Here is a 25,801-nt window from a genome sequence, read left to right on the forward strand (position 1 = left end):
ATCGAGACCATCCTGGCTAACACGGTGAAACCCCATCTCTACTAAAAATACAAAAAATTAGCTGGTCATGGTGGCGGGTGCCTGTAGTCCCAGCTACTCGGGAGGCTGAGGCAGGAGAATGGCGTGAACCTGGGAGGCGGAGCTTGCAGTGAGCCGAGATTGCGCCACTGCACTCTAGCCTGGGGGACGGAGCGAGACTCCATCTCAAAAAAAAGAAAAAAAAAACCTCTATGAAGAAAATGACAAAAAGAACTCATTAGCAGTCCACACCCCTATTTTTATTTCTCTTCAATCCAGATCCAACCTCTGATCAGAGCAAGAGGCTCACGCTGAAATGATACAATCCCAGCGAAGAATATTAACATTGTAGTTCGTTTGTATTAGATATGTCAGATTTTTCTAAAATACTAAAAATAGTTTGCAGTTACCCCTGCCTGCATCTGGAGACCCCCAGCATCTGGAGCTAGATGTATAATGCGTCGTTCCCCCCGGGATTAGTAGCTTTCTAAAAAGGGTCAGTGCTTTAACCCACAGGACTAAGTTACTAGTGACTCGAAGAAGTTGAGGCACCAGGACAGGCCTAACAAGAAGACATAAAGTCTTCTTAAATCACTGCACCTTGTCAACAACACTCTTCCCAGAGGCAGCTATGACCACAGAACTAACCAGTGACATTGCTGTTCCATGTAAAACCTAAAGCAATCAGCCGTTCTTTACAGTGGACGGTGGGAGGCATCCGTTGTTTCTTCTCTCCTGCCTGTGCAGCATCTCTTCCCATTTTCCACTGAGAGAACCTTGATTATTCTTTGGAACACTCCCCCCTCCCTAAAGCCCTGCCTCTGTTCATGTGGGGCTGTCTCTTGCCCTCCTAGCATCAAAGTGGGCATGAGACCTAGGCCTCGTGAGAATGTTTATTTTTGTTTACATTTATATATCTAAATCTAAGGGGTCTGTTTAGCTATAAGAAACAAAGTTAGTTTACGTTGGCATCCCCCAGTACTGGCCAGGAAAGAATCAAACCACTCCAGTGTTCCTCTTGGAGGTAAAAGGATGGCATTCAGCATAGTGTAGCGCCACCTAATGGCTGTGGCTAGAGAGTTCCCGGCTGAGACAATACCTGCAGGTGCTTTGAAGTGAATGGTTCCTTGAGCCACAGATATTCAAGGTATGCAAATAGGGAGTGTTTTTCTTTATATGTGTCTCCCAGCTAATAAAGCTAGATTAAATGGATAGAATTAAGATTTCACCACTTTGCAACTCTTGATGAAAATCATAGATTAGACAGTGGTCTTCAACAGCTGCCGAAAGTATTAGGTACAAAACTGATAGGAAAAGCGGTGTGATGTTAATGCAAGTATAGAAAACAGCTCATCTTCTAATTAGCAGAAGAGACAGTCCAGGGACAGATCCATACCTCAGCGTCATCTGACTTACAGCAAAGATGCCATTGCAACACAGCACTGCAGGGGATGGTGAAGACTGCCCGGACACATTGGTCTCTGGTCTCCCTCACTCCGTGTACAGAATCCCTTCCAGATAGGTGGTAGACCAAAAGGGGAAAGTAAAACAACAAAGCTTCTAGAAGAAAACATAGGAGAAAATCTTCATGACCACAGGTAGATTTGTTAAACAGGACACAGAACACTAGCCTTAAAAGAAATATTGACAAACTGGACTTTCATTAAAATTAAGCCCTTCTCTTCATCAAAAGACATCAATAAGAGGGTGAAAAAGCAAGGCAGTGGGAGGAGAGTTTTATAATACATGTGTCTGACAAAGGACTCAGCCACAATTTCTAAGAACTGCTGTACTGCAAGCCAGTAGGAAAATGATAGACAACTCAATTTATTAAATGGGCAAAAAACTTGACAGGTACTTCATTGAAGACAAAAGATATCCCAGCCGGGCGTGGTGGCTCAACGCCTGTAATCCCGGCACTTTGGGAGGCTGAGGCAGGTGGATCACGAGGTCAAGAGATCGAAACCATCCTGGCTAACACGGTGAAACCTCGTCTCTACTGAAAATACAAAAAATTAGCTGGGCGCGGTGGTGAGCACCTGTAGTCCCAGCTACTCGAGAGGCTGAGGCAGGAGAATGGCATGAACCCAGGAGGCGGAGCTTGCAGTGAGCCAAGATCGTGCCACTGCGCTCTAGCCTGGGTGACAGAGCGAGACTCCGTCTCAAAAAGAAAAAAAAAATGAAAAAAAGAAAAAACATGTCCCAAATAGCCAAAAAGCATAGAAAAGTTCAGTATTATTCGTTTTTAGGCAAATCCACATTCAAACCAGGATCAGATGCCACTGTGTACTCACCAGAATGGCTGAAATTTTAAAGACAGACAAATAAATGATAATCCCAAGTGTTGGTGAAGCTGTGGAGTAACTGGAACTCTTATACACTGTAGGAAGGAAGTAAATACTGTACAACCATTTGGCAACTGACAGCATTTACCAAAGCTAAATATATACGCAGTCTGCGGCTGAGCTCTTCTGTTCTTTGAGAAATGACTGCAGAAATGAATCATCTACCAAAAGATAAGCTTATCACAGGTTTACTCATAATATTTAAAAACTAGAAACAGCCCAAACATTCATCAGCTGTTGGATAAATTGTACAGTGGGTATTCATTCAGTGGAATTCTTCTTAGCGATATAAAATAATAAACTACCAATATAACACTGTGGGTGATTATCACACAGACAACACAGAGTGAAATAAGCCAGTCTCAGAAGAAGACATAGTGTTTGGTTCATTTACACAAAGCTGAAAAACAGGCAAAAGCAATTGATGATGCTAGGCTTAAGAATGGATTCTCTTTGGTGATACTGATGGTATTGTTGAGGAAGGAACGTGAGGGAGCCTCTTGGGGACTGAACGTGGTTTGTATCTTGATCTGAATGGTGGTTACATGGTTTATGCATTGGTAAAAATTGACTGAGCTATCTACTTATGGTCTTTATTGTAGGTATATTATACTTTAGTTAAAAAGCTGATTCGGAATTTCATAATGGGCTGATCAAGCTGATACCCGAACATGATGATCACTCTTAAAACCATAAAACAAGGGACAACCAGATATTTTTGGCTTGTTTCCTAATGAAAGTATACTTTAAGTATCCTTGTATAAATAAATAAATCTTAAATGCTTATCAAGCCCTGGAACTACCTACCAATTTACAGGAAATACAGAGTTAGAAAGCAGCATATTAAATAATATCACAGAGATGTGAGGAATGAGAAAAATCTAGGATGTGGGACTCTCTACAGGACAGAGATGAACTTGTTTCCTCAAGAAATAAATTCTCAAGAAAAAAGAGAGAGCAAAGAGGAACTCACAGAATAAAATAGATTTGCAAGACATACCTACCAAATCCAATCTGTGGACTTTGCCTAGATGTGGATTTTTTAAAAAGCATCTGTAAGAAACAATCTGGGAAACTGGAACACTGACTAGAAATTTGATTATTTTAAAAGAGTAATGTTATTATTTTAGGTATGATAGTTATACTGTGTACTGTGTTTAAAAATAAAAAGGTCCCATGGCTGGGTGCGGTGGCTCATGCCTGTAATCCCAGCACTTTGGGAGGCCAGGGCGGGCAGATCACTAGGTCAGGAGATTGAGACCATCCTGGCTAACACGGTGAAACCCCATCTCTACTAAAAAAATACAAAAAAAAAAAAAAAAAAATTAGCCGGGCATGGTGGCAGGTGCCTGTAGTCCCAGCTACTTGGGAGGCTGAGGCAGGAGAATGGCGTGAACCCAGGAGGCAGAGCTTGCAGTGAGCCAAGATCGCACCACTGCACACCAACCTGGGCGACAGAGCGAGACTCTCTCAAAAAAAAAAAAAAGGTCCCTTATCTCCTTGAGGAGAGAGTGACTGCAGAGTTGATGCAGGGATAGTGCGGGATGAGCCCGGACCATTATGTGGTTGCAGAAAGTAAAGAAATAAAAAAGGCTGGGGGCTTGTCAGAAAAGAACAAAAGAGCCAGCCGGACGGAGCTCCCACTGGCCAAAGCTGGAACAATGTGAACAAAATCAATATTAGTACCCTTGGATTTTAGCTGATAGAATAAAATTATTATGTATAAGCTCACACTGAAATAAACAAATCACAAAATAAATAAACAAATAAATAATTTAATAGGGAAGAAGAGACAGCTCTTTCTTAGTGTAGAATATTGGAAGAGAGGGAAACAGGAAATCACCATTAGGCAAACACCACAGTGATAATTAATTGTTGCAGACAAGATCCATCAATGGATGCTCAAATCAGTGGGCGAGAAACAAAATATTTGCGTAGTCCCAAAATATCTTCCCCCAAGATATTTATTGACTGCAAAGAGAAAGATGATAACTTTATGGTGAGAAAACCTGGCAGACACCGTCTTAACAAGTGAGCAAGTTAACATCACCAGTAATAAGACAGATGGACATCCTGAACCCCTGGGAGGAGGGAACATCCCCTCTCTGGTTTTCTTACCGAAATGCACGGCCTTGTTTCCAGTCATGAGAAGACATCAGACAAACCCAAATGAAGGGATGGTCTACATGTTATAGTTTGTGATGACTTCTCAGATTGTGGCTGGGGACAACAGCTACTTTCTACTTCTGTGTTCTACATTCTTTATATTCTACAAATCACTGATCAGTGCTCTTCAAAAGTGTCAAGGTCAGGAAACACAACGAAAGACTGAGGAAGTGTTACTGACTGAAGGAAACTAAGGAGACAGGACAACTACATGCACGATTGGATCCTGGACCAGAAAAAGGACATTCGTGGAGAAACTAGTGAGATGTGACTACAGTGTGTGGTTTAGTTAATAGTATTGTCCCAGCATCACGTTCTTGGTTTGCATAATGTGCTGTGGGCAAGTAAGGTGTTCATATCAGGGAAGTTGGATATGCATTCTCTATGCTATTTTTACAACAGTTCTGCACATCTAAAATGGGTTCAGAGTAAAAAGTTTTCTTTAAAAAGAGCCTGTATGTTTTATAGATAAATAATGAAATGCCAATGGATTTGTTGTTGTTGTTTGAGACAGAGTCTTGCTCTGTCCCCCAGGCTGGAGTGCAGTAACACAATCTTGGCTCACTGCAAGCTCCGCCTCCCGGGTTCACACCATTCTCCTGCCTCAGCCTCCCGAGTAGCTGGGACTACAGGTGCCTGCCACCATGCCTGGCTAATTTTTTTTGTATTTTTTAGTAGAGACGGGGTTTCACCGTGTTAGCCAGGAAGGTCTCGATCTCCTGACCTCATGATCCGCCCACCTTGGCCTCCCAAAGTGCTGGGATTACAGGCATGAGCCACTGCGCCTGGCTGCTAATGGATGTTTTTAAAGGCCAGATACGTCTTTGAACATAACCCATACTTGTCACACCAATTTTCCTGGCAGACCCTAAATAAGGTTCATTGAAAATTTTCTACCATGGGCCCTTATTGATGAAGTGCTGTATCAGAGAATGTGACCAGGGCTGAGGTGAGCTGGGAAAGGCTCTCCAATCAGGTGACCTGTGGCCAAACACTGCGGATGGCTTGCTCCGTTTGCTTTAATTAAAAGAATCTGCCCAGGTAAGAGGTCCCCTGGCCTCACAGCCCTTTATTGTTACTGTTCACCAGGGTTTAGATAGCTTGTTTCCACAGGTGTTTGCAAGATGCAGTGTAAAGACAAACCAAGTGCAGTCATCTGATCTCTTTCACGACAGGAACGGGGGAGGCCGCAGTGGGACATTCTGTGCCATCAGCATTGTATGTGAGATGCTCCGGCACCAGAGAACCGTGGATGTCTTCCACGCTGTGAAGACGCTGAGGAACAACAAGCCCAACATGGTCGACCTCCTGGTAGGACACCCCCGCTGAGCTGTTCCATGAGACACCCCATTAGCATTAGAATCCATGCCAGTTCCCAGATTTGCAGGGAAACTGATGCGTAGAGGAAGAGACTCATTTTCAAAATCACAGTGTAATCACTTTGCATGTAGGGCTTTTTTCTTCTTTCTTGTTCTCCCTCTTCCTCTCTTTGTTCTTCACAAGGAGATTTTGTCTCCAGCTCATTCGAAATGCGGAAATAGCTGAAACTCACAAGTGAACATCCTTATTAACTTCCCTTCCTGGCAGTGCCTTCCACGTGGCTAAGCACTTAGTCTTCACAGAGAAGAAATAATCATAGTATGTGAAATGCCAGATTTTCAAATTATATATTTTATAAATAGCTTAATCGCCTAATATTTATCAAAGCTGTGAATTTTAGTTTGACATCCAGAATATTGCATTTAATTATGGTGGCCATATCTGAGAAAAGGATTAAAGGAGATGAGAAACAAAGGACAATGTGCAATTATTTTCTTAAGTGTATTTTATGAAATCTCTTTTTATGTGGAGCTGTTGAAATGCCAACCACCGTGACTCTAGAATAGTTTAAAGAAGGAAGCTTTTAGATTAGGTTTTTGCACTTCTCTGTGAGTAGAGGAAGGATCTGAAGGAAACAGCAGGACTAATCCAAGGTTGGAAAATGGCTTGGGGGCAGGAGAGGGAGGAAGAGATGGCCGATGGGACAAGCGCCAAAGCCAGTGTTCCCAGGTCCACAGCATCACAGCACTGGGGTTAATGTTAAAAATTAAAATAAAGGGACTTAAGAGGGAGTTGAGAGTCAAGCTGAATTTGAGGAAGTAGCCATGGTCCTCATGCAGTTTAAGAAGTCATAATAGCAGTGCTCCAGGCTGGCTAATAGTAGTGACCAACGACAACGAGCTCCCAAACGTGTCCCACTCATCACGAACCACTCTCCAGGGCATCCACTTTGCCCAGATACATGTCTCGTGCCTGATGAGCTGCTCCATTTTCAAGAAGCATGGCTGCTGGTCGGAAATTTGTCACACCCACTTGATTAGTCACACTCTCACCCATCAGCTGTTAGCATGTTGGCTTCTAGAAGGGGCAGAAAGGACTGTGCTCCCCAGACTCCTGCTCCCCTCCTCCCCACCCTATGGGGAGCCCATGGAAACCCAAACTCTAGTCTGAACTCTACCACTAATTCTAGTTAGGTGACCCCAAACACATTAGTTTTGTCATCTAAGTGTCATTAAGCACATCACTTAACTCCCTTAGGTTTTAGTTTTATAAACTAGGGATACCATGAGCTCACTGAGGTACCCAGTGTGCAGAGAGATGTGAAAGTGTTTTGGAAATTGCAAAGGGGAGAGGTGGTTGTAGAGAGTGTGGAAGACTGCCACACATGACGCCGTCAGTGGCCTGGCAGAAGGCCTCTAAATGCCCTGGACGTAGTAACGGATTTCCTGCGGGTTGTTGAAAGGCTGGTGTGGGGCTTCACTAGGACCGTCTCCCTCCCTGCAACCCCGCCTGAATGGTAAAGAGTTCTACCGCCATGCAATTCCCAGTCTTCCAGCATGGAGGCAGTTGAGCAAAGAGTGGCCATGCTGTCGGCAGAGGCCTGAGTTTGGGCCGGCAGAGGATAGAAACAAATGCACAAATGAAATATTCTGACTGTGGCTTCGTGAGGTAGTTAACCTCACTAATTCAGGGACAGGTATGCAGCCTCGAGACTCTGGTTGGTACTCGGGCACAGCTGACCTTGATCAAAAAAAATGTCACTTCCCTCTCACTGCAGCCTGAATTAAGCAGATCATTAGAAACAGACCCTTCCAGGCCTTTCCTCTAATGGCTCCGGCTGCAGCTCTCATCACTCACCAGGTTTTACGGGCAGGAGTGATGGGGCTTTTTCCAAATCAGTGGTGCACGCTAAAGGACAGGGGTGATTTTTCATGAAATAAATGGAGGCTTAGGTGGCTGAACCAGAAGGGACCTCACGGTCCCAGCCCACAATTCTACAGTAACTTAGGACTTTGTGTAGTTATGTGTGATCCTAATGGAGAAGATGGGATTTCCGGGTGCCCAGACCTCCAAAGGTCACCAGCAGTTGGAGGATAAGGTCAGGGTCTGAGAAATGTAGGAAAGTTTTGCAATGTCCGGAGAAAACTATGTGACATATCTGTCACGGTGGCTGTTAGCAGGGTATTAGATAATACCTGGTGACAGAGAAAAAGGTCACCGTCCTCTTTTCAGTGGGTTTGAAGCTTCCAGAACTGAGTAGGACCTGTTGTCATTTGGTTTTGCCTGTAAATACGACTTCTGTTTAGTTTGATGTTGATACCTGTGTGTGTTGGCTGAGAGAATTAATCAGCTTAGGTCAGGGTGATAAAGTCTGGTACAGTTTTATTGGGCATCACAGGCCATCTGAGTTCTGAGTGTATCCTAAGCACAGAATGTTGTGCCAGCAGCTGAAAAGGGCAGTGTACTGAGTCTACTTAGCTGTGTCTTCAGAGGATGACGAGCATGTGCCAGACAGCCGGGGGCACTTCCAAGTGTCTGGAGAGGCAGGCTGGGGTGCAATAGAGGGGCCCTCGCCCCGGCCCCATCAGGTCTTACACATCACATGTGTGGCTGCATCCCTCATGGTCCCTTCCATTCGGAACAGGCAAATGCTACTGCTCTACCCTCCCTGCCCGGGCGGGGAGGAGTGCACAGAGGGACGCTGTGTCTCTCACCATCTCCCTTTGCAGCGCTGATTTTTCTAAATTGCTTCTGAGTGGGAAGATTCGTCGGTTCGTGTTGAAGCATGACACTCTCCAGGGAGATCCAGAAAGCCCTCAAGATGTATTCCTGCAAATTTTTAGCTTTGGGAGCTCTGGAGAAAAGCCAGTGGATTGCCAGGAGGCAAAATAATTTCTAATACGAGACTAGATTTTTTCGTATCCAGCAGGGGCAGCTGCATTTTTCCTGACCCCTTTTTCAGCCCGCTTCTAAGTTATCCATCTCTTCAACCACCCTCAAGTCCCCAACAAAGAACTGGGTCCCCAGAGGATGGACAAGGACAGCACAGCCTGAGATTCCCCACGACGCGCCTAGTTAGATTCAGAAGGAGTGCTGGCACCTGAGCTCCTTTGAAGCGACTCCGGCTGCAGGAAAGCGGCTGCTTCACACCGGCAGCTCCCCTCTCACGTTTGCCTTCCTTAATGGCTTTTGAAGTTCCCAGGGCTCTGTTTTAACGTAGAAATGGTCTTCAAGGGCAGATCTTGCCTAGAGAAACATAGTGTCCCCTGCGAGGTGGTGGGAACTTTGGAAAACTCCCCTCCACAGCGTAGTGCACTGCCCAGGAAGTGAACAACTGGCGCCATCATTTACCCAAATGCCTTGGGCAGGGCTGACAAAGCTGCCTCTGCAGGTAATTACACACTGTAATATGGAGTGCAGTGGCATGGTCATAGCTCACTGCAGCCTCAAACCCCTGGGCTCAAGCCATCCTCCCACCTCAGCCCCCCAAGTAGCTGGAACTAAAGGGGCATGCAATCATGCCTGGCTGGTTTTTTATTTTTATTTTTTTAGAGATGGGAGTCTTGCAATTTTGCCCAGGCTGGTCTCAAACTCCTGGCCTCAAGCAGTCCTCCTGCCTCAGCCTTTCAAAATGCTGGGATTACAGGCATGAGCCACAGTGCCTGGCCTGGCATCTTATCTTAGTTCCATGCCATTCTGCACGTATTTCTCAGCCTCTGTTCTATGTGCAGCATCACTGGGCGTGACGCAAGAGAAGTAGAAGATACAGTCTCTCCCACATGGAGCTTAGAACTCACTGGAGATGCAAAAGTCCTACCTGAACCTCAGTTTTCTCATCTGTAAAGTGGGAATAAGAATATTAAGCCTGGCTGAACGCAGTGGCTCACACCTGTAATCCCAGCACTTAGGGAGGCCGAGGTGGGCGGATCACCTGAGGTCAGGAATTTGAGACCAGCCTGGCCAACCAACATGGTGAAACCCCGTCTTTACTAAAAATATAAAAATTAGCTGGACATGGTGGCAGGTACCTGTAATCCCAGCTACTTGGGAGGCTGAGGCAGCAGAATCACTTGAACTCAGGAGGCAGAGGTTGCAGTGAGCTGAGATCGCACCACTGCACTCCAGCCTGGGCGACAGTGCAAGACTCCTTCTCAAAAAAAAAAAAAAAACTATTAATTCAGTCACAAAAGGCCACATATTCTATGATTCCTTGTCTGTGAAATGTTCAAAACAGACAAATCCATGAGACAGAAAGTAGAGTAGTGGTTGCTGAGGGCTGGGGGAGGGAGATGGGGGTGACTGCTGATAGGCACAGGGTTTCTTTCTGAGGTGATGGGAATGTTTTAAATTTAGATTGTATACAACTCTGTAAATATACTGAAAACCACTAAACTGTGTTAAAGTACAAAATTACAACACATTTAATTTGAAGATCTAATTGGCTTGTATTAGTGACCCTAGAATCAGGAAACATGTCATTCTGTAAAATAGAACGAGTGCTCCAAGGAGCTGAGCAGAGGAGGCTGCTTTATAGGCAGAAAAAAAGTTGAGAAGGCAGAGACAGGGAACACAACGCAGATTGGTTGTTTCAAACTTCCTTCCATCATACTGTTAAAACAGAGGGGACTTCTTTATCATGGCAGCTCAGGAAAACCGGGTCGCTTCTGACTGGTTGCTGCACTTCTCCCAATGTTTGGAAAGCTGCCCTATTTCAAAGTTCAGTTGGATGGCGACATAGCACCTAGCACGAGGGACTCCATTCTGGTTTGGTCTAGTCTGTCAGGGCCTCATCCAAACAGTGGCCTCCCATGAATTTTATATAACAACTGTATCCTTTAAAGAGGCCAATTTTATGGTATGTAAATTATATCTCAACAAAGCTGTTGTTTTTTACAAAGTAACTTAAAAAGCAACAAAAAGGAATACTGTTCGTAGAAGGCGACAGGGCTTTTCTGTTTACGGAACACGTCCCAAGAGTTACCTTGTTATACTCACACCTTCACCAAAGCCAGAGGAGGTGCTGCCGCTGCACCCCCCTTACAGAGAAGTCTAGTATTTCATCATTCGTGCAAGCCAAATCCAGATCCGGATCCCTCCTCCCAGCTCCAAGCCTGCTGATGTTCAACCACCCTACAAGGAGCCCCCCGAGCTTTCTCCCAGCCTAGAGGCTGGACACCAGCGGGGCTCTCAGGGTTCATGATGTGTGGAAAAGGTAAGGCAAAAAAATCGACAACTAAAAGCCATTAGACGAAAATTCCAAATAGAATATAGCCAGATAAGCAGTCCCAACCCACCTGGGAGTCTGAAAGGGAGGGCCCTGTAGGAAGGTGATGGTCATAACCCTTGGCTGGGTTGATTTGTTACTGAGTTGCCAGGAGAAATCCAGGATAAAGGGTGGTAAGGCAGTGCATGCTCTTGCACTGGGAGAAAAAGGGCACAGGTTAGTGTAGGGGACCTGGGAACAGGGCAGAGCTCAGTCACTGTGTGTGTGAGCTTCATCTCAGACCAGGTGTAACGGGAGCAGCCCCGTCCACCATCACGTGCCTTGTAAGATTCAGAAAAGAACGTTTCCTCAGTGGTTCTCAAGCCTGGTTGCCCACTGAAGTCATCTGGGAGCTTTAGAACAATTCTGATCCCTGGGCCCACCTGGAGACTGATTGGACTGGTCAGGGGCCTGGCTGCAGCAGCCGAGTGTTAAAAGCCCCCGGTGAGTCTCGTGTGCAGCCTAGCTTAAGAACCATGTCTGCTCTAGACACACTCTCAGCCCAGGCTGCACTTGAGAATTCGCCCACCCCCAACTCCCAGGGGAGCTTTCAGAAATACCAGTGCACAGGCCTGCCCCAGCCCACTTCAGCCAGAGGCTCTGGGATGGAGCCCCCACCAGGTAGGATGGACGTGCCACAGGGCTGAGAAAGTTGGTGTAGGAGGGTCAGCAGGCCTTTCCCTTCCCTGCAATGCCATGCGGCAGTGTTCACAGCTCGCCGCCCCCTCCCTGTCCGTCCCACTTACTCCAGAGCCAGGCCCCATCCTGATCTGCGGATCTGCTGCACAGGTTCAGGTTGCCCCCTCTGTAACTTAGAGCTGACCCTCCAGACTCAGCCTCACCTCCCCTTTAGTAAGCCAACAATGAACTCACATACAAAATGCAATGTGGTGTGAGACCTACAGCTCTCCCCCTTGTGCGACCAACTGGTGTGTATAGGCTGTCCCTCAATAGCTCTTGCTGTGAAATTTGCAGCCTATTTAACAGGCTGTGCACGTGTGTGTGCACGTGTTGGGGTGGTGAGTGCAGGAGTTGGGTGGGAATCAGAGGTGAGCTAGGGTCCCCAATCCACACTCCAGGCACCTTGAATCCACCCATGGTGCACTGTTGAGGAAGGTCTGTAATAATTTTTGCTAATACCCCATCCCCTCTCCCCACCCCCAGATTCCACCTGCCCAGCCTGCCCCCTACACTCAGCACCAGCCGAGCGCCTGGCTCCCAGGAGTTGCCCAGTAAGCATTTGCTGAGTGACTGAACCATTCTTCTCTGCAGCCAGACCCGAGTCCAACCTGAGCCACCCTTTGCTGCCCTCTCCAACCTAGGGGAGGTTGTGGCTATGCTCAGCAGGGCCTCAATAAGGAACTGGGCATGGATTTTGCAGGGGGCTTTGGTGAAGAAAATGCTACCTATATGTTTTAAAGATAGAGATTAAGGGAATGAGCCACTCATCATTCCAGGCACATGCTGCTGTCTTGCTGAGCAGGGATGTGAATTTATTGGTCTCCTTAGCACAGAGTGGCTGGCCACAACCTGGCTGGGAACACTGAACTGAGGGATCCCACTACCGTAATAGGGCCCACCCTGCCCTCCTGGCAGAGCATCACTCAGAAGAATTTTTCCAGCCCGAAGGATCTGTCAGTACAGGGTCTAGCCAAAATCATAGAGCTTGCCTTAGTTTCAAAAGCAACCAGGTCAGAGGTGGAGGCTATTCTCTTTGAATCTTTGGAGGCCATTGATGTGGTGTTTGAAGTGCCCACACTGGCCGCCAGCCTGAGTTCCTCAGAGGCAGGCAGCCTGCGCAGACGACAGGGCTCGGGCCCCTGATGGAGGCCCCCAATGCCGCCCGCTGGTGTGCTGGCCTCGTGACGCCCTCACCAAGCGAGCAGTGGCTTTTAACAGCCAACCTCGATTTCCAGTTCCCTTGCAGATTTTGCTTTCTCCCGCTCATAGGTACAGGAAGTCCGATCGGGAGCAGGGTCAGCATCAGGGGCCTTGGCGAGGAATAGTAGCAGGTCGCCCTGGTTACGGTCTGACCCAAGGATGTGAGGAGGACCAGGCCAGGCTCCCACCTGAGCCCCTAGTCAGGGCCTCCTCATGCCTGAAGCCAGCTAATGTCACCCAAATCGGAGCACTCAGGACCAACGCATAGACGTTCCTTTTTCCCCTGGAGCACAGGGCTGGCTCATGTGGCTTAATTATACTGTTCAAAAGGGAGTGAGCTGAGAGAGGAAACTGCAGCAGACAGACCTGTACCTGGTGATCAAATGTAATCCGTTTCCAATGTAGGAAGATTTCAGGCATTTACCCAGGTGCTTGGGGGAGGGGACACAACAATTTGTGGTCTTCCTTCTCCTTCCCCTTATTTTTCTGATTCAGAAACCAGTCATCACAGAATCCATGAAGACTGGCTGCTTGCTCAGGAAGGATAAAGTGGGAGAGGGAGAATTCATTTTGAAAATTATAGTCATGCCTGAGACAGGGCAGCTTCGGTGACTTCCAAGCAGCAGTTCCTTAGCAGCGAAGCCCAAAATCCCTCCTGAGTTTCCAGCCTGTGTTGTGGCCTGAGGGCAGCAGCCACATCCTTCACTAGGTGCATTTTAACATGTTAAAAGGAAATATGTTAAAAGGATGGCTCTGAGTAGCCACTGAAATTAATTGCACAATTAGGCTTGTATAAAATCATTTTTATGCAGCAAGGGATTAGACCATGTAGATTTCCATTACAAAAAAAATTGTTCCTGTGATTCACAAAAGCACAGAAACGATGGGAGCACTTCATAGCCAGTATGTTGGCCTGATGATCTGACAACGTGGCCTTTTGGAATTTTGAAATTCAAATTATCTCTTTTAAATATTCTGAAAATAAAAGTATCAAATCCTGAAATAATAAATACTAGAATATAAATCAGAAATCTAATTTTGCCTAGGGCAAGAAATAATTTTTTCCAGTTAAAAAGTTCAAAAAAATACTTCTACCTTTATTGGCATTGTGTACGGAAAAAGTGGTCTGTTTAAGGGAAATGACAGGCTAGTAAAATATTTGTTATTTGCACTAGGAGATAATTTAAGGAACACCTTCTCAAATGTCATCAGACTTACTTTAAAGGCAAACCAAGTCCTAAAGTTCTAAATTGAGAAAGCTGGAAGGGAAACTTAAATATGATCCAACCCCGTTTTATGACCAGAGGGGAATGGATTGGCCAGGATCTCGGGGATAGTTAATAGGACCTGAGGCTCCTGGTCAGTGTGGGGCACTCACACCCATGACTCTAGAAAGCAAAGAACAACTGGATTCATGTTTCCTGTGTCAGAGCCCACCCAGTTCCAGTTCCACCTGAGCCCTTGATAGACATTAAAGGTAGGATTCACATCATGGAATAAGCATTTTTCTACTAGCGATTTTTTTAATAAAGCTTTATTGGAATATAATTTGCATACCATAACATTTCCCCTTTTAGATGGAAATAATAGACACTGGGAACTCCAAAAAAGCAGGGAGGAGAGGGAGGGTTGAAAAATTACCTGTTGGGTATAACATTCAATTGTAATCAGTTTCCAGTGTTTTGCATTCCTACCAGCCGTGTAATGCACTATGAACATTCATTTGGGGGATGAATACCCTAGGAGCCCAATCCCCACCATTACATGTGTAATACCCATGTAACAGACAAGCACATGTACCCCAAATAAAATCCCCTTTTAAAGTGTGTCATTCACTGGTTTTCAGTGTATTCACAGTTATGCAACCATCACCACAATCCAAATGTTTAACATTTCCATCACTCACTTAGCCCCCTCAAAGAAATCCTAGACCTACTAGCAGCCACTCCCCATTACCCACTTCCAGGCTCTGGCAACCACCCTTCGGCTTCCGGTCTTTATAGATTTGCATATGCTGGGCATTTCATAGAAAAGGAGCGTGTGCCCTTTTGAATCTGATTTCTTTCACTCAGCAGATTCATCCATGCTTCAGTTCATCCACGTTGTAACAGGTATTAGTACTTCATTCCTTTTCATAGCCAAGTAATATTCCAGTTTATGGCTATACTACATTTTATTAATGTACATTTGAGTTGTTTACCCTTTTTGGCTGTTAGGAATAATGCTCTGTGAACATTTGTTTACAAAGTTTCTGTGTATACGTACGTTTTCAGTTTCCTTAGGTGTACACCCAGTAGTAGAATTGCTAGGTCATATGGGAATTCTGTGTTCAACCTTTGGAGGCGCTGCCAGCCGGTTTTCCAGAGTGGCTGCACCATTTGACATTCCCTCCAGCCGTGTGTGAGGGTTCGCTTTCTCCAGGCCCTCGCTGATACCTGTGATTTTTTGTTATGTGAGCCTCCTCGTGAATGTTATTCCACTGACATTAATCTCATGGCACCGTCAGTGATTGAAATGATCTTGTTCTCTGTCTTTGCCTCTGGATCATGACCTTCCCGAAGACTGAGTGTGTCATAAAATCCCCAGTATCTAGCAGTACATGTGTATTGAGTTGGATCACATGCTGGACCCATGGCTTGTCATCGTGTGTACATGTAGCCGACTTTGACTCTCAACTGTGTCAGTTCTGGGCTAGAGACTGTTACATTATACAAAGAGGGATAAACTGTGGCCCTTGTCCTCAAATAAATAGGTTGGACTACTAGGGTATTTACAGAACAGAGTGTAGGTGAAGAAAAGGAAATTTCAGCCACAAATTAGGAGGCACTTAAGAAATACTGGACATTTTCAATTAATTTGGCAAAATGAAAAATAATAGATACATTTCCTTGGTTGTGGCTGTGATGGGTAGAGACAGTGGTGCTGAACCTCACTTGCACGTGTGATAGCTTGTCTCCTCCAGAAGTAAAAGAGAGCCTTCCAGTTGCTAAGGCCCTGTCCAGGGCCGGGCTCCTGCCAGGTGGCAGGCAGAGGCTTCCTCAAGCCCTGTGTCCCTCTGCTGGGTTCAGAGACCACTCTCAGGCTTGGTCTATCAGCACACTCCACGCATACAGGTGCAGAATGCTCTCCCCCGCCACCCGAGACCACACCTCAGCCAGGACCTTGTGCAGGGCTTGCTTGGGCCAAGGTACATGATCCAGGAAAGCTGAGCTCAAGAAAAATGAATGCAATGCTGAGTGTGGTGGCTCGTGGCTCGTGCTTATAATCCCAGCTAATCAGGAGGCTGAGGTGGGAGGATTGCCTGAGCCCAGGAGTTCGAGGCTGTGGTGAGCCATGATTGCGCCACCGCACTCCAGCTTGGGTGACAAAGGGCCCTGTTTCTTAAAAAGAAAAAAAAAAAGAAAGGAGGGAGAAATTAATTCCCTGCCTGATGAAAAACTGGTCTATGGGTCCCAGAGGATCTCGAGCATTTCCCCTTCTGTACCTTTCCTCGTCCTGTTGCCTCCGCCTGGAATGCCTGTTTTAAGTAACTGGTGAGGATGGCCATGATGGCCATACACTTTATCCAAACTAGAGCACTTTGAGAGTGAAAGAGGATTATGCCAGGACAACAGGCAGAAGCCGGGACCGTCCAGGGCAAACCAAGGCTGCCTCCACTCCACGCATCAGTTCCGCCCTCTGGGGAAGGCCCTGTCCACCTACTTCCCACTGCCATCTTCCCTAAGAAGGCCTGCCGTCCCCTGAGCCCACTGCACATGATAGGGACCATTCCGCCTCATGTGTTGTCATTGGGTTACCTGTGTTATCCTCCTCACTGGATCACGGACTTCTCAAAATCAGGGACCAGGTCAAGGGGCTTGGTATTCGGGAGGTGCTTATGAAATTCTCATAAGATTGAGGAATTCCTACAGACTGAAAGTCAAAGGTAAATCTGGATCATGCATGAGGCCTCATCTAGGTACCAAGGGCCTTGTGAGAGATGTCACGAAGGCATTTCCTGAAGCACTCATTACTTTTTCTTCTACCCATGACCCTCCTGCACGAAGCTCAGCATGTTGATATCCTAGAAGATACATGTGTGGACAAACATATTTAGAGTTCCAAGTGTCCAGAACCTTCCGGGAATTCTAGCCAGCACAGGTAGCAAAATACCTTTCACCCAGCATTGTGGGGAGCATCTCCAAACTGAATGTATCTGGAGTTCAGAACCGTGACTTTCTGATTCATTTCTAATTCAAATCCTTCCCAGATTGATGTCTTCCCATTAAGACCCTACTCTATGGTAATTGCTTTACTAGGAACAGCGTTGAGATATTCTTGAGCTGACATTTTCCCCTCCTGTTTTCCAGGATCAGTACAAGTTCTGCTATGAGGTGGCCCTAGAATACTTGAATTCTGGCTGATGGCGTAAACAGCTCTGCAAACAATCCCTTTCATACCACGAAGCCAAGACGTTCCATGGTATTTGTGCAAAAGAGATGAAGACTTCTCAATATGCTTATTTTGCTTTGCATAATTGGCTCTTTTTAAGAGCCCAAGAAAGTGTTTCTAAAACTGCTTGCACTGCCCAATCCCAGTAATGCTGCTGCCTGACAGAAACACACACACAGCCACAGTCGCCAAATCCCGTACTCCTTGCCACCGGCTTCCTAGAGCAGCGTAGACATCTGGTAAACTGAAGAGCACAACTATATTCTTATGAAGGAATTTGTACCTTTGGGGTATTATTTTGTGGCCCGTGACCCTCGTTATTGTTACAGCTGAGTGTATGTTTTTGTTCTGTGGAGAATGCTGTCTGGCATTATGATAATATATTATTTTAGGTAATATTTGTACTTTAACATGTTGCATAATATATGCTTATGTAGCTTTCCAGGACTAACAGATAAATGTGTAATGAACAAAGATATGTTGTATGAGTCGTCGTTTCTATCAGATTTGTATTGTTTCCAAGGGAAAAGCTTGGGGGAGGACTCAGTTCACAAAATGTAAAACTCTACGATCAGATTCACGGACCCAGAGCTTTTCCATGTGTTTATATTGTAAATATTTTTGATTTCATCAAATTATTTATTCATTAAAAGAAATTTTTGTGAAGCACAGTGAGTGACAATCATTTTTCTTAAGGCCTGGAAACGATTTTCTGTATGATGTTACTTTATGTGAATTCTCATCTCAATAAATGATGACCCGTGAGCAGCCGTGGCGTGTTCCTGGTGTCCCAGCGCACAGGCGGTGGAGACCGCACCCAACACGCCAGCGCACAGTGGGAGAGAGTGCGGCGGGGGCCTGTTTGCCGGAGCAGGTAGAGTAGAGTTTTTTGAGAGAGAGTGTTCATCACTGAGAGCACTGGGCCCATCAGGGTGGCCTGCCCTGGTGCCGAGGAGGCTCAGCCATGAGCCTGCGCCATGGGGCATGAGCCCTGACCTTGTGGGGCAGCCAGGCCAGGGGCCATGGCAGGGACTTGCTAACTGGAGCATCCTCTTCCTTTCTCTGTTTCCCCTCAGTCTGCAAGGGATACTATCTCTCTTCTCTGTGCCTCAGGCCAACCTAAGACTTGCTGAGAGAAAGTTTTTAAAGGGTTAGAGAATCAGAGTACACTGAAGGACACTGCGCTGAACAAGTTCCCACCAGAGCGCCTGCTCCGTGCCACCCCGGGCTCTGGCTGCTGATACAGAAGGCGGGTACACGGTGGCCTTGCAGCTTGCATTTAGCTTGGGTTTTAGGCTGTGTTAATGATTGCCAAGAGCTGACAGAGACAAAACTCTGTCCAACACCTCTTGTGAGCCAGATACCATGCAGAGCACCTTCCTGTGTGGCAGTGCGTGCTCCCAAAACATGAGGCAGGTACGACTACGAAACCCACCTGACAGATGAAGAAACTCAAGCTAGAAAAGACTGAATAACCCGTCCAAAGTCACACTGGCTAGCAAGTGCCAGAAGCCTCCAGAGCCCGTGGGAGGTGGAAGAGCAGTACCCTCACCGCGGCAGAGGAGCAGAGTCTGCTGGCGCCGAGACACAGGCTGGCCCGCCACCCCCTGTGGGAAGTGGAGAGGCTTGAGAGCACTGTTCCTGCCTGCGCTGGGGATCTTGGTGACCAAAGACTTCAAGGGCAGAGGTTGCCCTCCAAGAGGACTGACCTGGACATCTGCATGTTAGACCTTTACTGCTTTGCTGTATCCTGAGCAATCTATATGCTCCGATTGGTGTAAGTTTCTCTAGACCCCTCCTTAAACTGGATGAGTGGGACCCTGTCCTCCCCCAGGAAGAGCTGGCTGCAGCAGAGCTTCGAGTCTGTACTCAATGCCTCACATTCAGACTCCTCCTGGAGGATGGCCCCTCGCCATCCCACCCGGTTCTCTTTGCTAAGCTCCTAAAAGACTAGCAGGCTGCTATTTTTCTGTCCCTCTTCCAAATGATTTCTCCAGGATATAGGAATAGGGATGAAGACATATGGACCGCTGTACCCTTTGTGGGTGAGTTGGGCCCTGACCAGGAGAGCCCTTGGCCCTCCGTGATCATGGCAGTGTGGCTCTGGGCTCCAGTCCGTCAGCCTGGGTGACAAGACAGCTCATCTGAGCATGGCGAGGAAGTGACCTCAGATGTGCGAGTCTAATGACACAGCCACTTCCCAGTCATTCCCTGCGTCGTCATACCCTGGTCTCGCATGGTAGCCAGTTGTTTTCAATCTCTTGGATTTTTATCTTTCTTTCGCTTATTTCACCTTTTAGCAGAAACAGTGATAGAAAAAAAGGCACAGGCATTTTGTGGCTTTTTCAGATTTCCCACGAGGCCTCACAGCGTGGTTGAGACCTGTTATTTCCAGTACACAGAGAAAGTCTCTGCCCCTCGCAAGCAAGAGGAGCCACCCTCTTGGCTGAGAGTCCTTCTCTGTGTTCTCACAGTGCTCTGGATTCCCCTCTGTTGTGGCATCCAGAACCCCCCAGACACTTCAAAGCCTGTGACCGCTCTGGAAGCTGATGGTCCTGCCCCCGACTCCCTGGCACGGTCCCCCCCAAAGTCAGCTTCACAGCAGCACCTTATGATGCTTTTGTAACATGTCAGCACAGCAAGACTGAGGTGCATTTCCAGAATTCCATTCTCTGTATATTTCCAGATGGGGTGCGCTGCAGAGGTCATTTGGTGTAAGACGTAGAGGCAGGAGGGAAACAGCAGCCGTATTGTTTTTACACTCAGAAAGTGGAGCAGCTGTGGGCCCACAGGTGGATAGCAATGGTGTGAGCTCCTCCACCTCTCTCCTAAGGGCCCTCCCAGCCTCTGCTCACTGGGTCAAGACTCATGCCTGCATTTTTAGGTTTTGTTAAGGTATCCTAGTGCCAGGACTAAAATGTGCATTAGTTACCTTCTGCTGGATAACAAATTGTCCCCAAAGTTGGAAACTGAACAATGAACATTTGTTATCTCATACCATTTCGGTGGGTCAGAAGTTCAGAAATGATTTAGTTGGATGATCCTGGCTCAAAGATCGCTCATGAGGTGGCCATCAAAATGGGTCAGGGCCGCAGTCATCTGAGAGCTTGACTGGAGCTGGAAATAAACTTCTAAGGTAGCTCAGTCACAGGCCTGGCAAAGTGCAACTGGCTGTTGATGGGAGGCCCCAGTTTCCCCCCATGTGGGCATTTCCACAGCTGCTTAACTGTCCTCACAGCATGATACTGGCTTCTTCCAGGAATTCAGAAAGGAACAAGGCAGAAGCCACAATTTCTTCTACGATCTAGCCTTGGAAATCATATACTGTCATTGCCACAATATCCTATAGTTTCAAAAGTCAGTCCTATTCACTATGGGAGGGGACTGCACAAATACCAGGGCATGGGGATCACTGGAGTCATCTGGGAGGTTGGCCACCACCTGCTGGCCAGCTGCAGACCTCCCACATCAGCCAGCCCCTCAGCATCTGCAGGCTGGTTGGCTGGAGCTTAGCAAATCTCATCCCTGGAACATCTGGATTGCCAGTCAAGGCTCCTCCCATATACCATCCCCTCTGTCCTGCTATGCATTTTCATCCTACCACCTTCTACTGTGGACAGTGCTCCAAGTCGTTTGTAGTATGCCCTAAGAAAACTTCATTCCATTGTAAATAAACTTGATTAACACAGGCTTGATTAACGAGGCTCTCTTTCCCCAAATTCACGGTAATGACCCCTCTGAAACTTTCTCAAATAGAGGTAAGTCATTCTTTCATGTCTCAAAGATTTAATCAATTTCAACAACCACCCTCATACTCTACTTGAGCTGATGGCCACACCCTGCAGCCTGTCACCTTGAACTGCCTGACCTCTGAAATCTTGAATAAACATGCCAAATTCTGACTCCAACCTCTTCAACTGCTAGCTTTCTCTTCACGTTATTCTTTTATTCTTGTTCTTTGTATTTATGGAAACCTCCAGTCCAATCCTGAGTGCTGCACCCTTTCTTACCTTTTCCACAGAACAACCCAAGCCCCATGATGTATCACTTCAACCAGTTTTGCTAACACCTCTCAATGCCCTTGACACTTCATACTTCCATCATATCCACTCTACAAATGGTTAATTTTAGAGAAACTCTTCTAGGACTTTTGATCTCAGACAAACTAGGGTAACAAAAACCAGTTTACCCTCCTAAGTGTAAGAAATAACTGGGAAATATATATATTTTTTAAAAATGGTGTGCAAGATACTGGACATCAGGCAATGGAGGATAACAATCTCCAAGAAACAGGAAACAAATTAGGTGACCCCTAGGATTGCCCCAGCTTATGGCCTGAGAGAACTTCTAGAACATGGGTGCAGGGAGGGGGGAATCCAGGTGGAGTCACATGGTTTCTCTTATTTGAGGAGATAAGGCTGAAAGTCAAAAAGGCCAAAGTGCCAAAGATCAGCAGAGCAGAGTATGAGACATAGAGCTACGTAGAGAAAGAGTTCTGAAGATCCCAGAGTGTTCCCCGCAAGTCTTTAGCTAAGTACTGATCACAACAAGCTTGTAAGGACATTACAAAGAAAAAAGAAACACCCAAAAAGATTAGAAGGAACAATACTCAGAGTTCACACAGGCCAGAATAGTTCCTGTTTCTTTTGAATAGAGCACCCACTCACTACAATAGAGACTCTGTAGTGGGGCAAAATTACCTCTGGGCTAAGCACAGCTGTGGGCCTGCCTAACGAAGCAATAACTGAGGCATCCAACTGTTTCCAAGTAACTTAATTGCACCTCAGAACAAAACTCAAGAACATTTACAGGAATACAAAAATATCCAGCACCCAAGAAAGTAAAATTCACAATGTCTGGCATCCAATCCAAACTTACTAGGCACACAAAGAATCAGGAAAACATGACATATGATGAGGAGAAAATCAACCAATGAAACTGATTCAGAAATAATACAAATGAATTAGTAGACAAGCACATTAAAGCAGTTGTTTCATAACTGTACTCCAGATTATCAAAAAGAGGAAAGATTTAGCATGTATGGCAAAGACATGGAAAATATTTTTTAACGACCCAAATTGAACTTCAAGAGATGAAAACTACAAAGCCTGAGACAAAAAAAATTTATATACTAAATGTGGTAAACAGCAGATTAGGTGCCAAAGAAGAAAAAATGAGCAAACTTGAAGACATCAGTAAAAACAATCTAAAAACACAGAAAGACAATATTGGCAAAAAAAAAAAAAAAAAATGAAGAGAGCATGAATGAACCATTGGAGTCTCAGTAAAGTTAGGGAGAAGGGGCAGAAAAAAAATTGGTGAAATAATGGCCCAAATTTTCAAAACTGGGTGGTAATTATAAACCCACATATCCAATAAGCTCAAAAAACCCTCAAGAACAAGAAACATGAAGAAAACTATACTAAGGTACATCATAATCAAATTGCTTATAACCAATGACAAGGAGAAAATCTTATAAGCAGCCAGAGAGGACTCACTCTGTGCAGGGAAAGATAAGAATGACAGCAGACTTCAAATACATTGAAAGTCAGAAGATAGTAGAACAGCAATTTAAAGTTCTGAATGAATTTTTTTAATATCAACCAACAATTCTATACCCAGAAATGATATTTTCCAAAGTAAAATACAGAAAATTTCCAACAAAGAAAAGTTGAAAGAATTCATCCCCAAAAGGCCCATGATACAAGAAATAAAGCGAATGATCTCAAATAGAAATCTGCAAAGGAATGAAGAGCACTGGAAACAGTAATTAAATGGAGAAGTATAAAATACTTTTTTCTTTCCACCTCCCAGCACAGCAGGCATTCTCAGGATACACTAAGGCTGAGGAAAAGGGAGGTGGCAAAGGGTCAAGGTCCTGGTCCCTCTCATCCAAATGCCCAGCCAGATAGGAGGGAGTCGTAATGTCTGGTAGCCACCATGCCGGGTCAGACTCCACTGGGACGAGCCCCTGCTCCTCAGCCTCTTTGGTGACTTTTGCCTCCTTGTCCTTATCGTCTTCCCCATTGCCCCCGCTGTGGCAGCTTCGGCAGTGGTGCTGTTGTCCAGCGGGGCGGCCCAGGCCACCAGCTTGGATAGCCTTGGGGCCCAGTGTGGCCTGTGTTGGTGGTGCCCACCGTGTCAGGCAGTGGCAGGGTGCTGTCCATAGTCCTGTCCCGGCTCAGCTGCATGCCCAGGCCCAGTGCTGGTATAGGAGGCAGCAGCTGTAGCCTAGGCAGCAGCAGGAAGCAACCTCTGCTTGCCCCTCCCCTCTCCAACAGGCTCATCAACTCATATAAGGACAACAGCAATGATTTCATATGCCCCATCTGCTTTGATATGATTGAAGAGGCATACATGACAAAATGTGGCCACAGCTTTTGCTATAAGTATATTCGTCAGAGTTCAGAGGACAATAATAGATGTACCAAGTGTAACTATGTTGTGGACAATACTAACCATCTGTTTCCTAATTTGTTGGTGAATGAGCTCATTTTCAAACAGAAGCAAAGATTTGAGGAAAAGAGGTTCAAATCGGACCACTCAGTGAATAGCACCAATGGCCACAGGTGACAAATATTTCAAGATTTTTTGGGAACTGACCAAGATAACCTTGATTTGGCCAATATCAACCTCATATTGAAGTTACTAGTGCAGAAGAAGAAACAACTGGAAGCAGAATCACATGCAGCCCAACTATAGAATCTTACACAATTCCTCAAGATTGCAAGAAGAAATAAGAGAGAGCAACTGGGACAGTTCCAGAGGAGCTAGGTGTTTTGGAAGAGGATATTAAAAGAGTGGAAGAAATGAGTGGCTTATACTCTCCTGTCAGTGAGGATAGCACAGTGCCTCAACGTGAAGCTCCTCCTGCATCACACAGTAGCATTATGGATTCCACACAGTATAGCCAACATCCAGGTTTCAGTGGCAGTTCTTAGACAAAGAAACAGCCTTGATATAACAGCACGTTAACATCAAAATGAAAATGGTCCACTGCTCATTTTGAAGACCTGGAGCACTGTTACTTTTCTACAAGGATGTCTCATATCTCAGATGATAGTTGAACTGCAAGCCAATTGGATGAATTTCAGAAATGCTTGTCCAAGGTTACTCAATATAAATCAGTATGAACGTCAGCCACATTATCATGCCCTAGTGATCTCTATAGTGATTCCAGGATAGTCTCTGGTATTGAATTTGACCAGGATTGTGACTATTTTGCAATTGCTGAGGTTACAACGAAGATTAAAGTCTATGAATATGGCACAGTCATCCAGGATGCAGTGGATATTCATTACCGTGCAAATGAAATGACCTCAATTCCAAAATCAGCTGTATCAGCTGGAGTAGTTATCATAAGAACCTGTTAGCTAGCAGTGATTATGAAGGCATTGTTATCCTGTGGGATGGATTCACAGAACAGAGGTCAAAGGTCTAACAGGAGCATGAGAAGAGGTGTTGAAGTGTTTAATTTGATGGATCCTAAACTCCTGGCTTCGGGTTCTGATGATGTAAAAGTGAAGCTGTGATCTACCGGTCTAGACAACTCAGTGGCAAGCACTGAGGCAAAGGCTGATGTGTGCCGTGTTAAATTCAGCCCCTCTTTCAGATGCCATTTGGCTTTTGGCTGTGCAGATCACTGTGTCCATTACTATGATCTTCGTAACGCTAAACAGCCAATCGTGGTATTCAAAGGACACCAAAAAGCAGTCTCTTATGCAAAGTTTGTGAGTGGTGAGGAAATTGTCTCTGCCTCAACAGACAGCCAGCTAACACTGTGGAATGTAGGGAAACTGTACTGCCTACATTCCTTCAAGGGTCATATCAATGAAAAAAACTTTGTAGGCCTTGCTTCCCATGGAGAGTATATAGCTTGTGGAAGTGAGAACAACTCTCTCAACCTGTACTATAAAGCACTTTCTAGGACTTCACTAACTTTTAAGTTTGATACAGTCAAAAGTGTTCTGGACAAAGAACGACAAGAAGATGATACAAATGAATTTGTTGGTGCTGCGTGCTGGAGGGCACAACCAGATGGAGAGTTCAATGTGCTGATTGCTGCTAACAGTGAGGGTACAATTAAGGTGCTAGAATTGGTATGAAGGGTTTACTCAAGCCTAATTGTACTTGATCCTGCTGAAATACATCTGCAGCTGACAATGACAGAAGAAACAGAAAATGTCATGTGATGTCTCTCCCCAAAGTCATCATGGGTTTTGGATTTGTTTTGAGTATTTTTTCTTTTTCTCTTTTTCCTCCTTTGTGACCTTTGGGACATTGGGAATACCCAGTGAACTCTCCACCATCAGTGCAACTCCACGGACATTGCTACTGTTGGTGCTGTGGTTGTGGTTATCTAATTTTTGTGATAGGG

General features: G+C 45.7%; 1 protein-coding gene and 1 pseudogene across 10 annotated transcripts in view; both read left to right on the forward strand.

The window, feature by feature from the left end:
• PTPRM (protein tyrosine phosphatase receptor type M) overlaps nt 1-18,090 on the forward strand; it is an 840,314-nt gene extending 822,224 nt beyond the window's left edge. For all 10 annotated transcript variants that reach the window (XM_058438632.1, XM_058438634.1, XM_058438633.1 and 7 more), the window contains 2 exons: nt 5,705-5,840; nt 17,343-18,090. In XM_058438632.1, coding sequence (XP_058294615.1) covers nt 5,705-5,840; nt 17,343-17,396 — 190 coding nt within the window. In that variant the 3' untranslated portion in view covers nt 17,397-18,090. The remainder of the gene's footprint in view (nt 1-5,704; nt 5,841-17,342) is intronic.
• A 5,258-nt stretch (nt 18,091-23,348) lies between these two features.
• Nucleotides 23,349-25,537, forward strand: LOC116468117 (E3 ubiquitin-protein ligase COP1-like; annotated as a pseudogene).
• Nucleotides 25,538-25,801: the final 264 nt, after the last annotated feature.

The sequence above is a fragment of the Hylobates moloch genome, unplaced genomic scaffold (assembly GCF_009828535.3).
Source record: "Hylobates moloch isolate HMO894 unplaced genomic scaffold, HMol_V3 SCAFFOLD_5, whole genome shotgun sequence".
NCBI classification, from domain to species: domain Eukaryota; kingdom Metazoa; phylum Chordata; class Mammalia; order Primates; family Hylobatidae; genus Hylobates; species Hylobates moloch.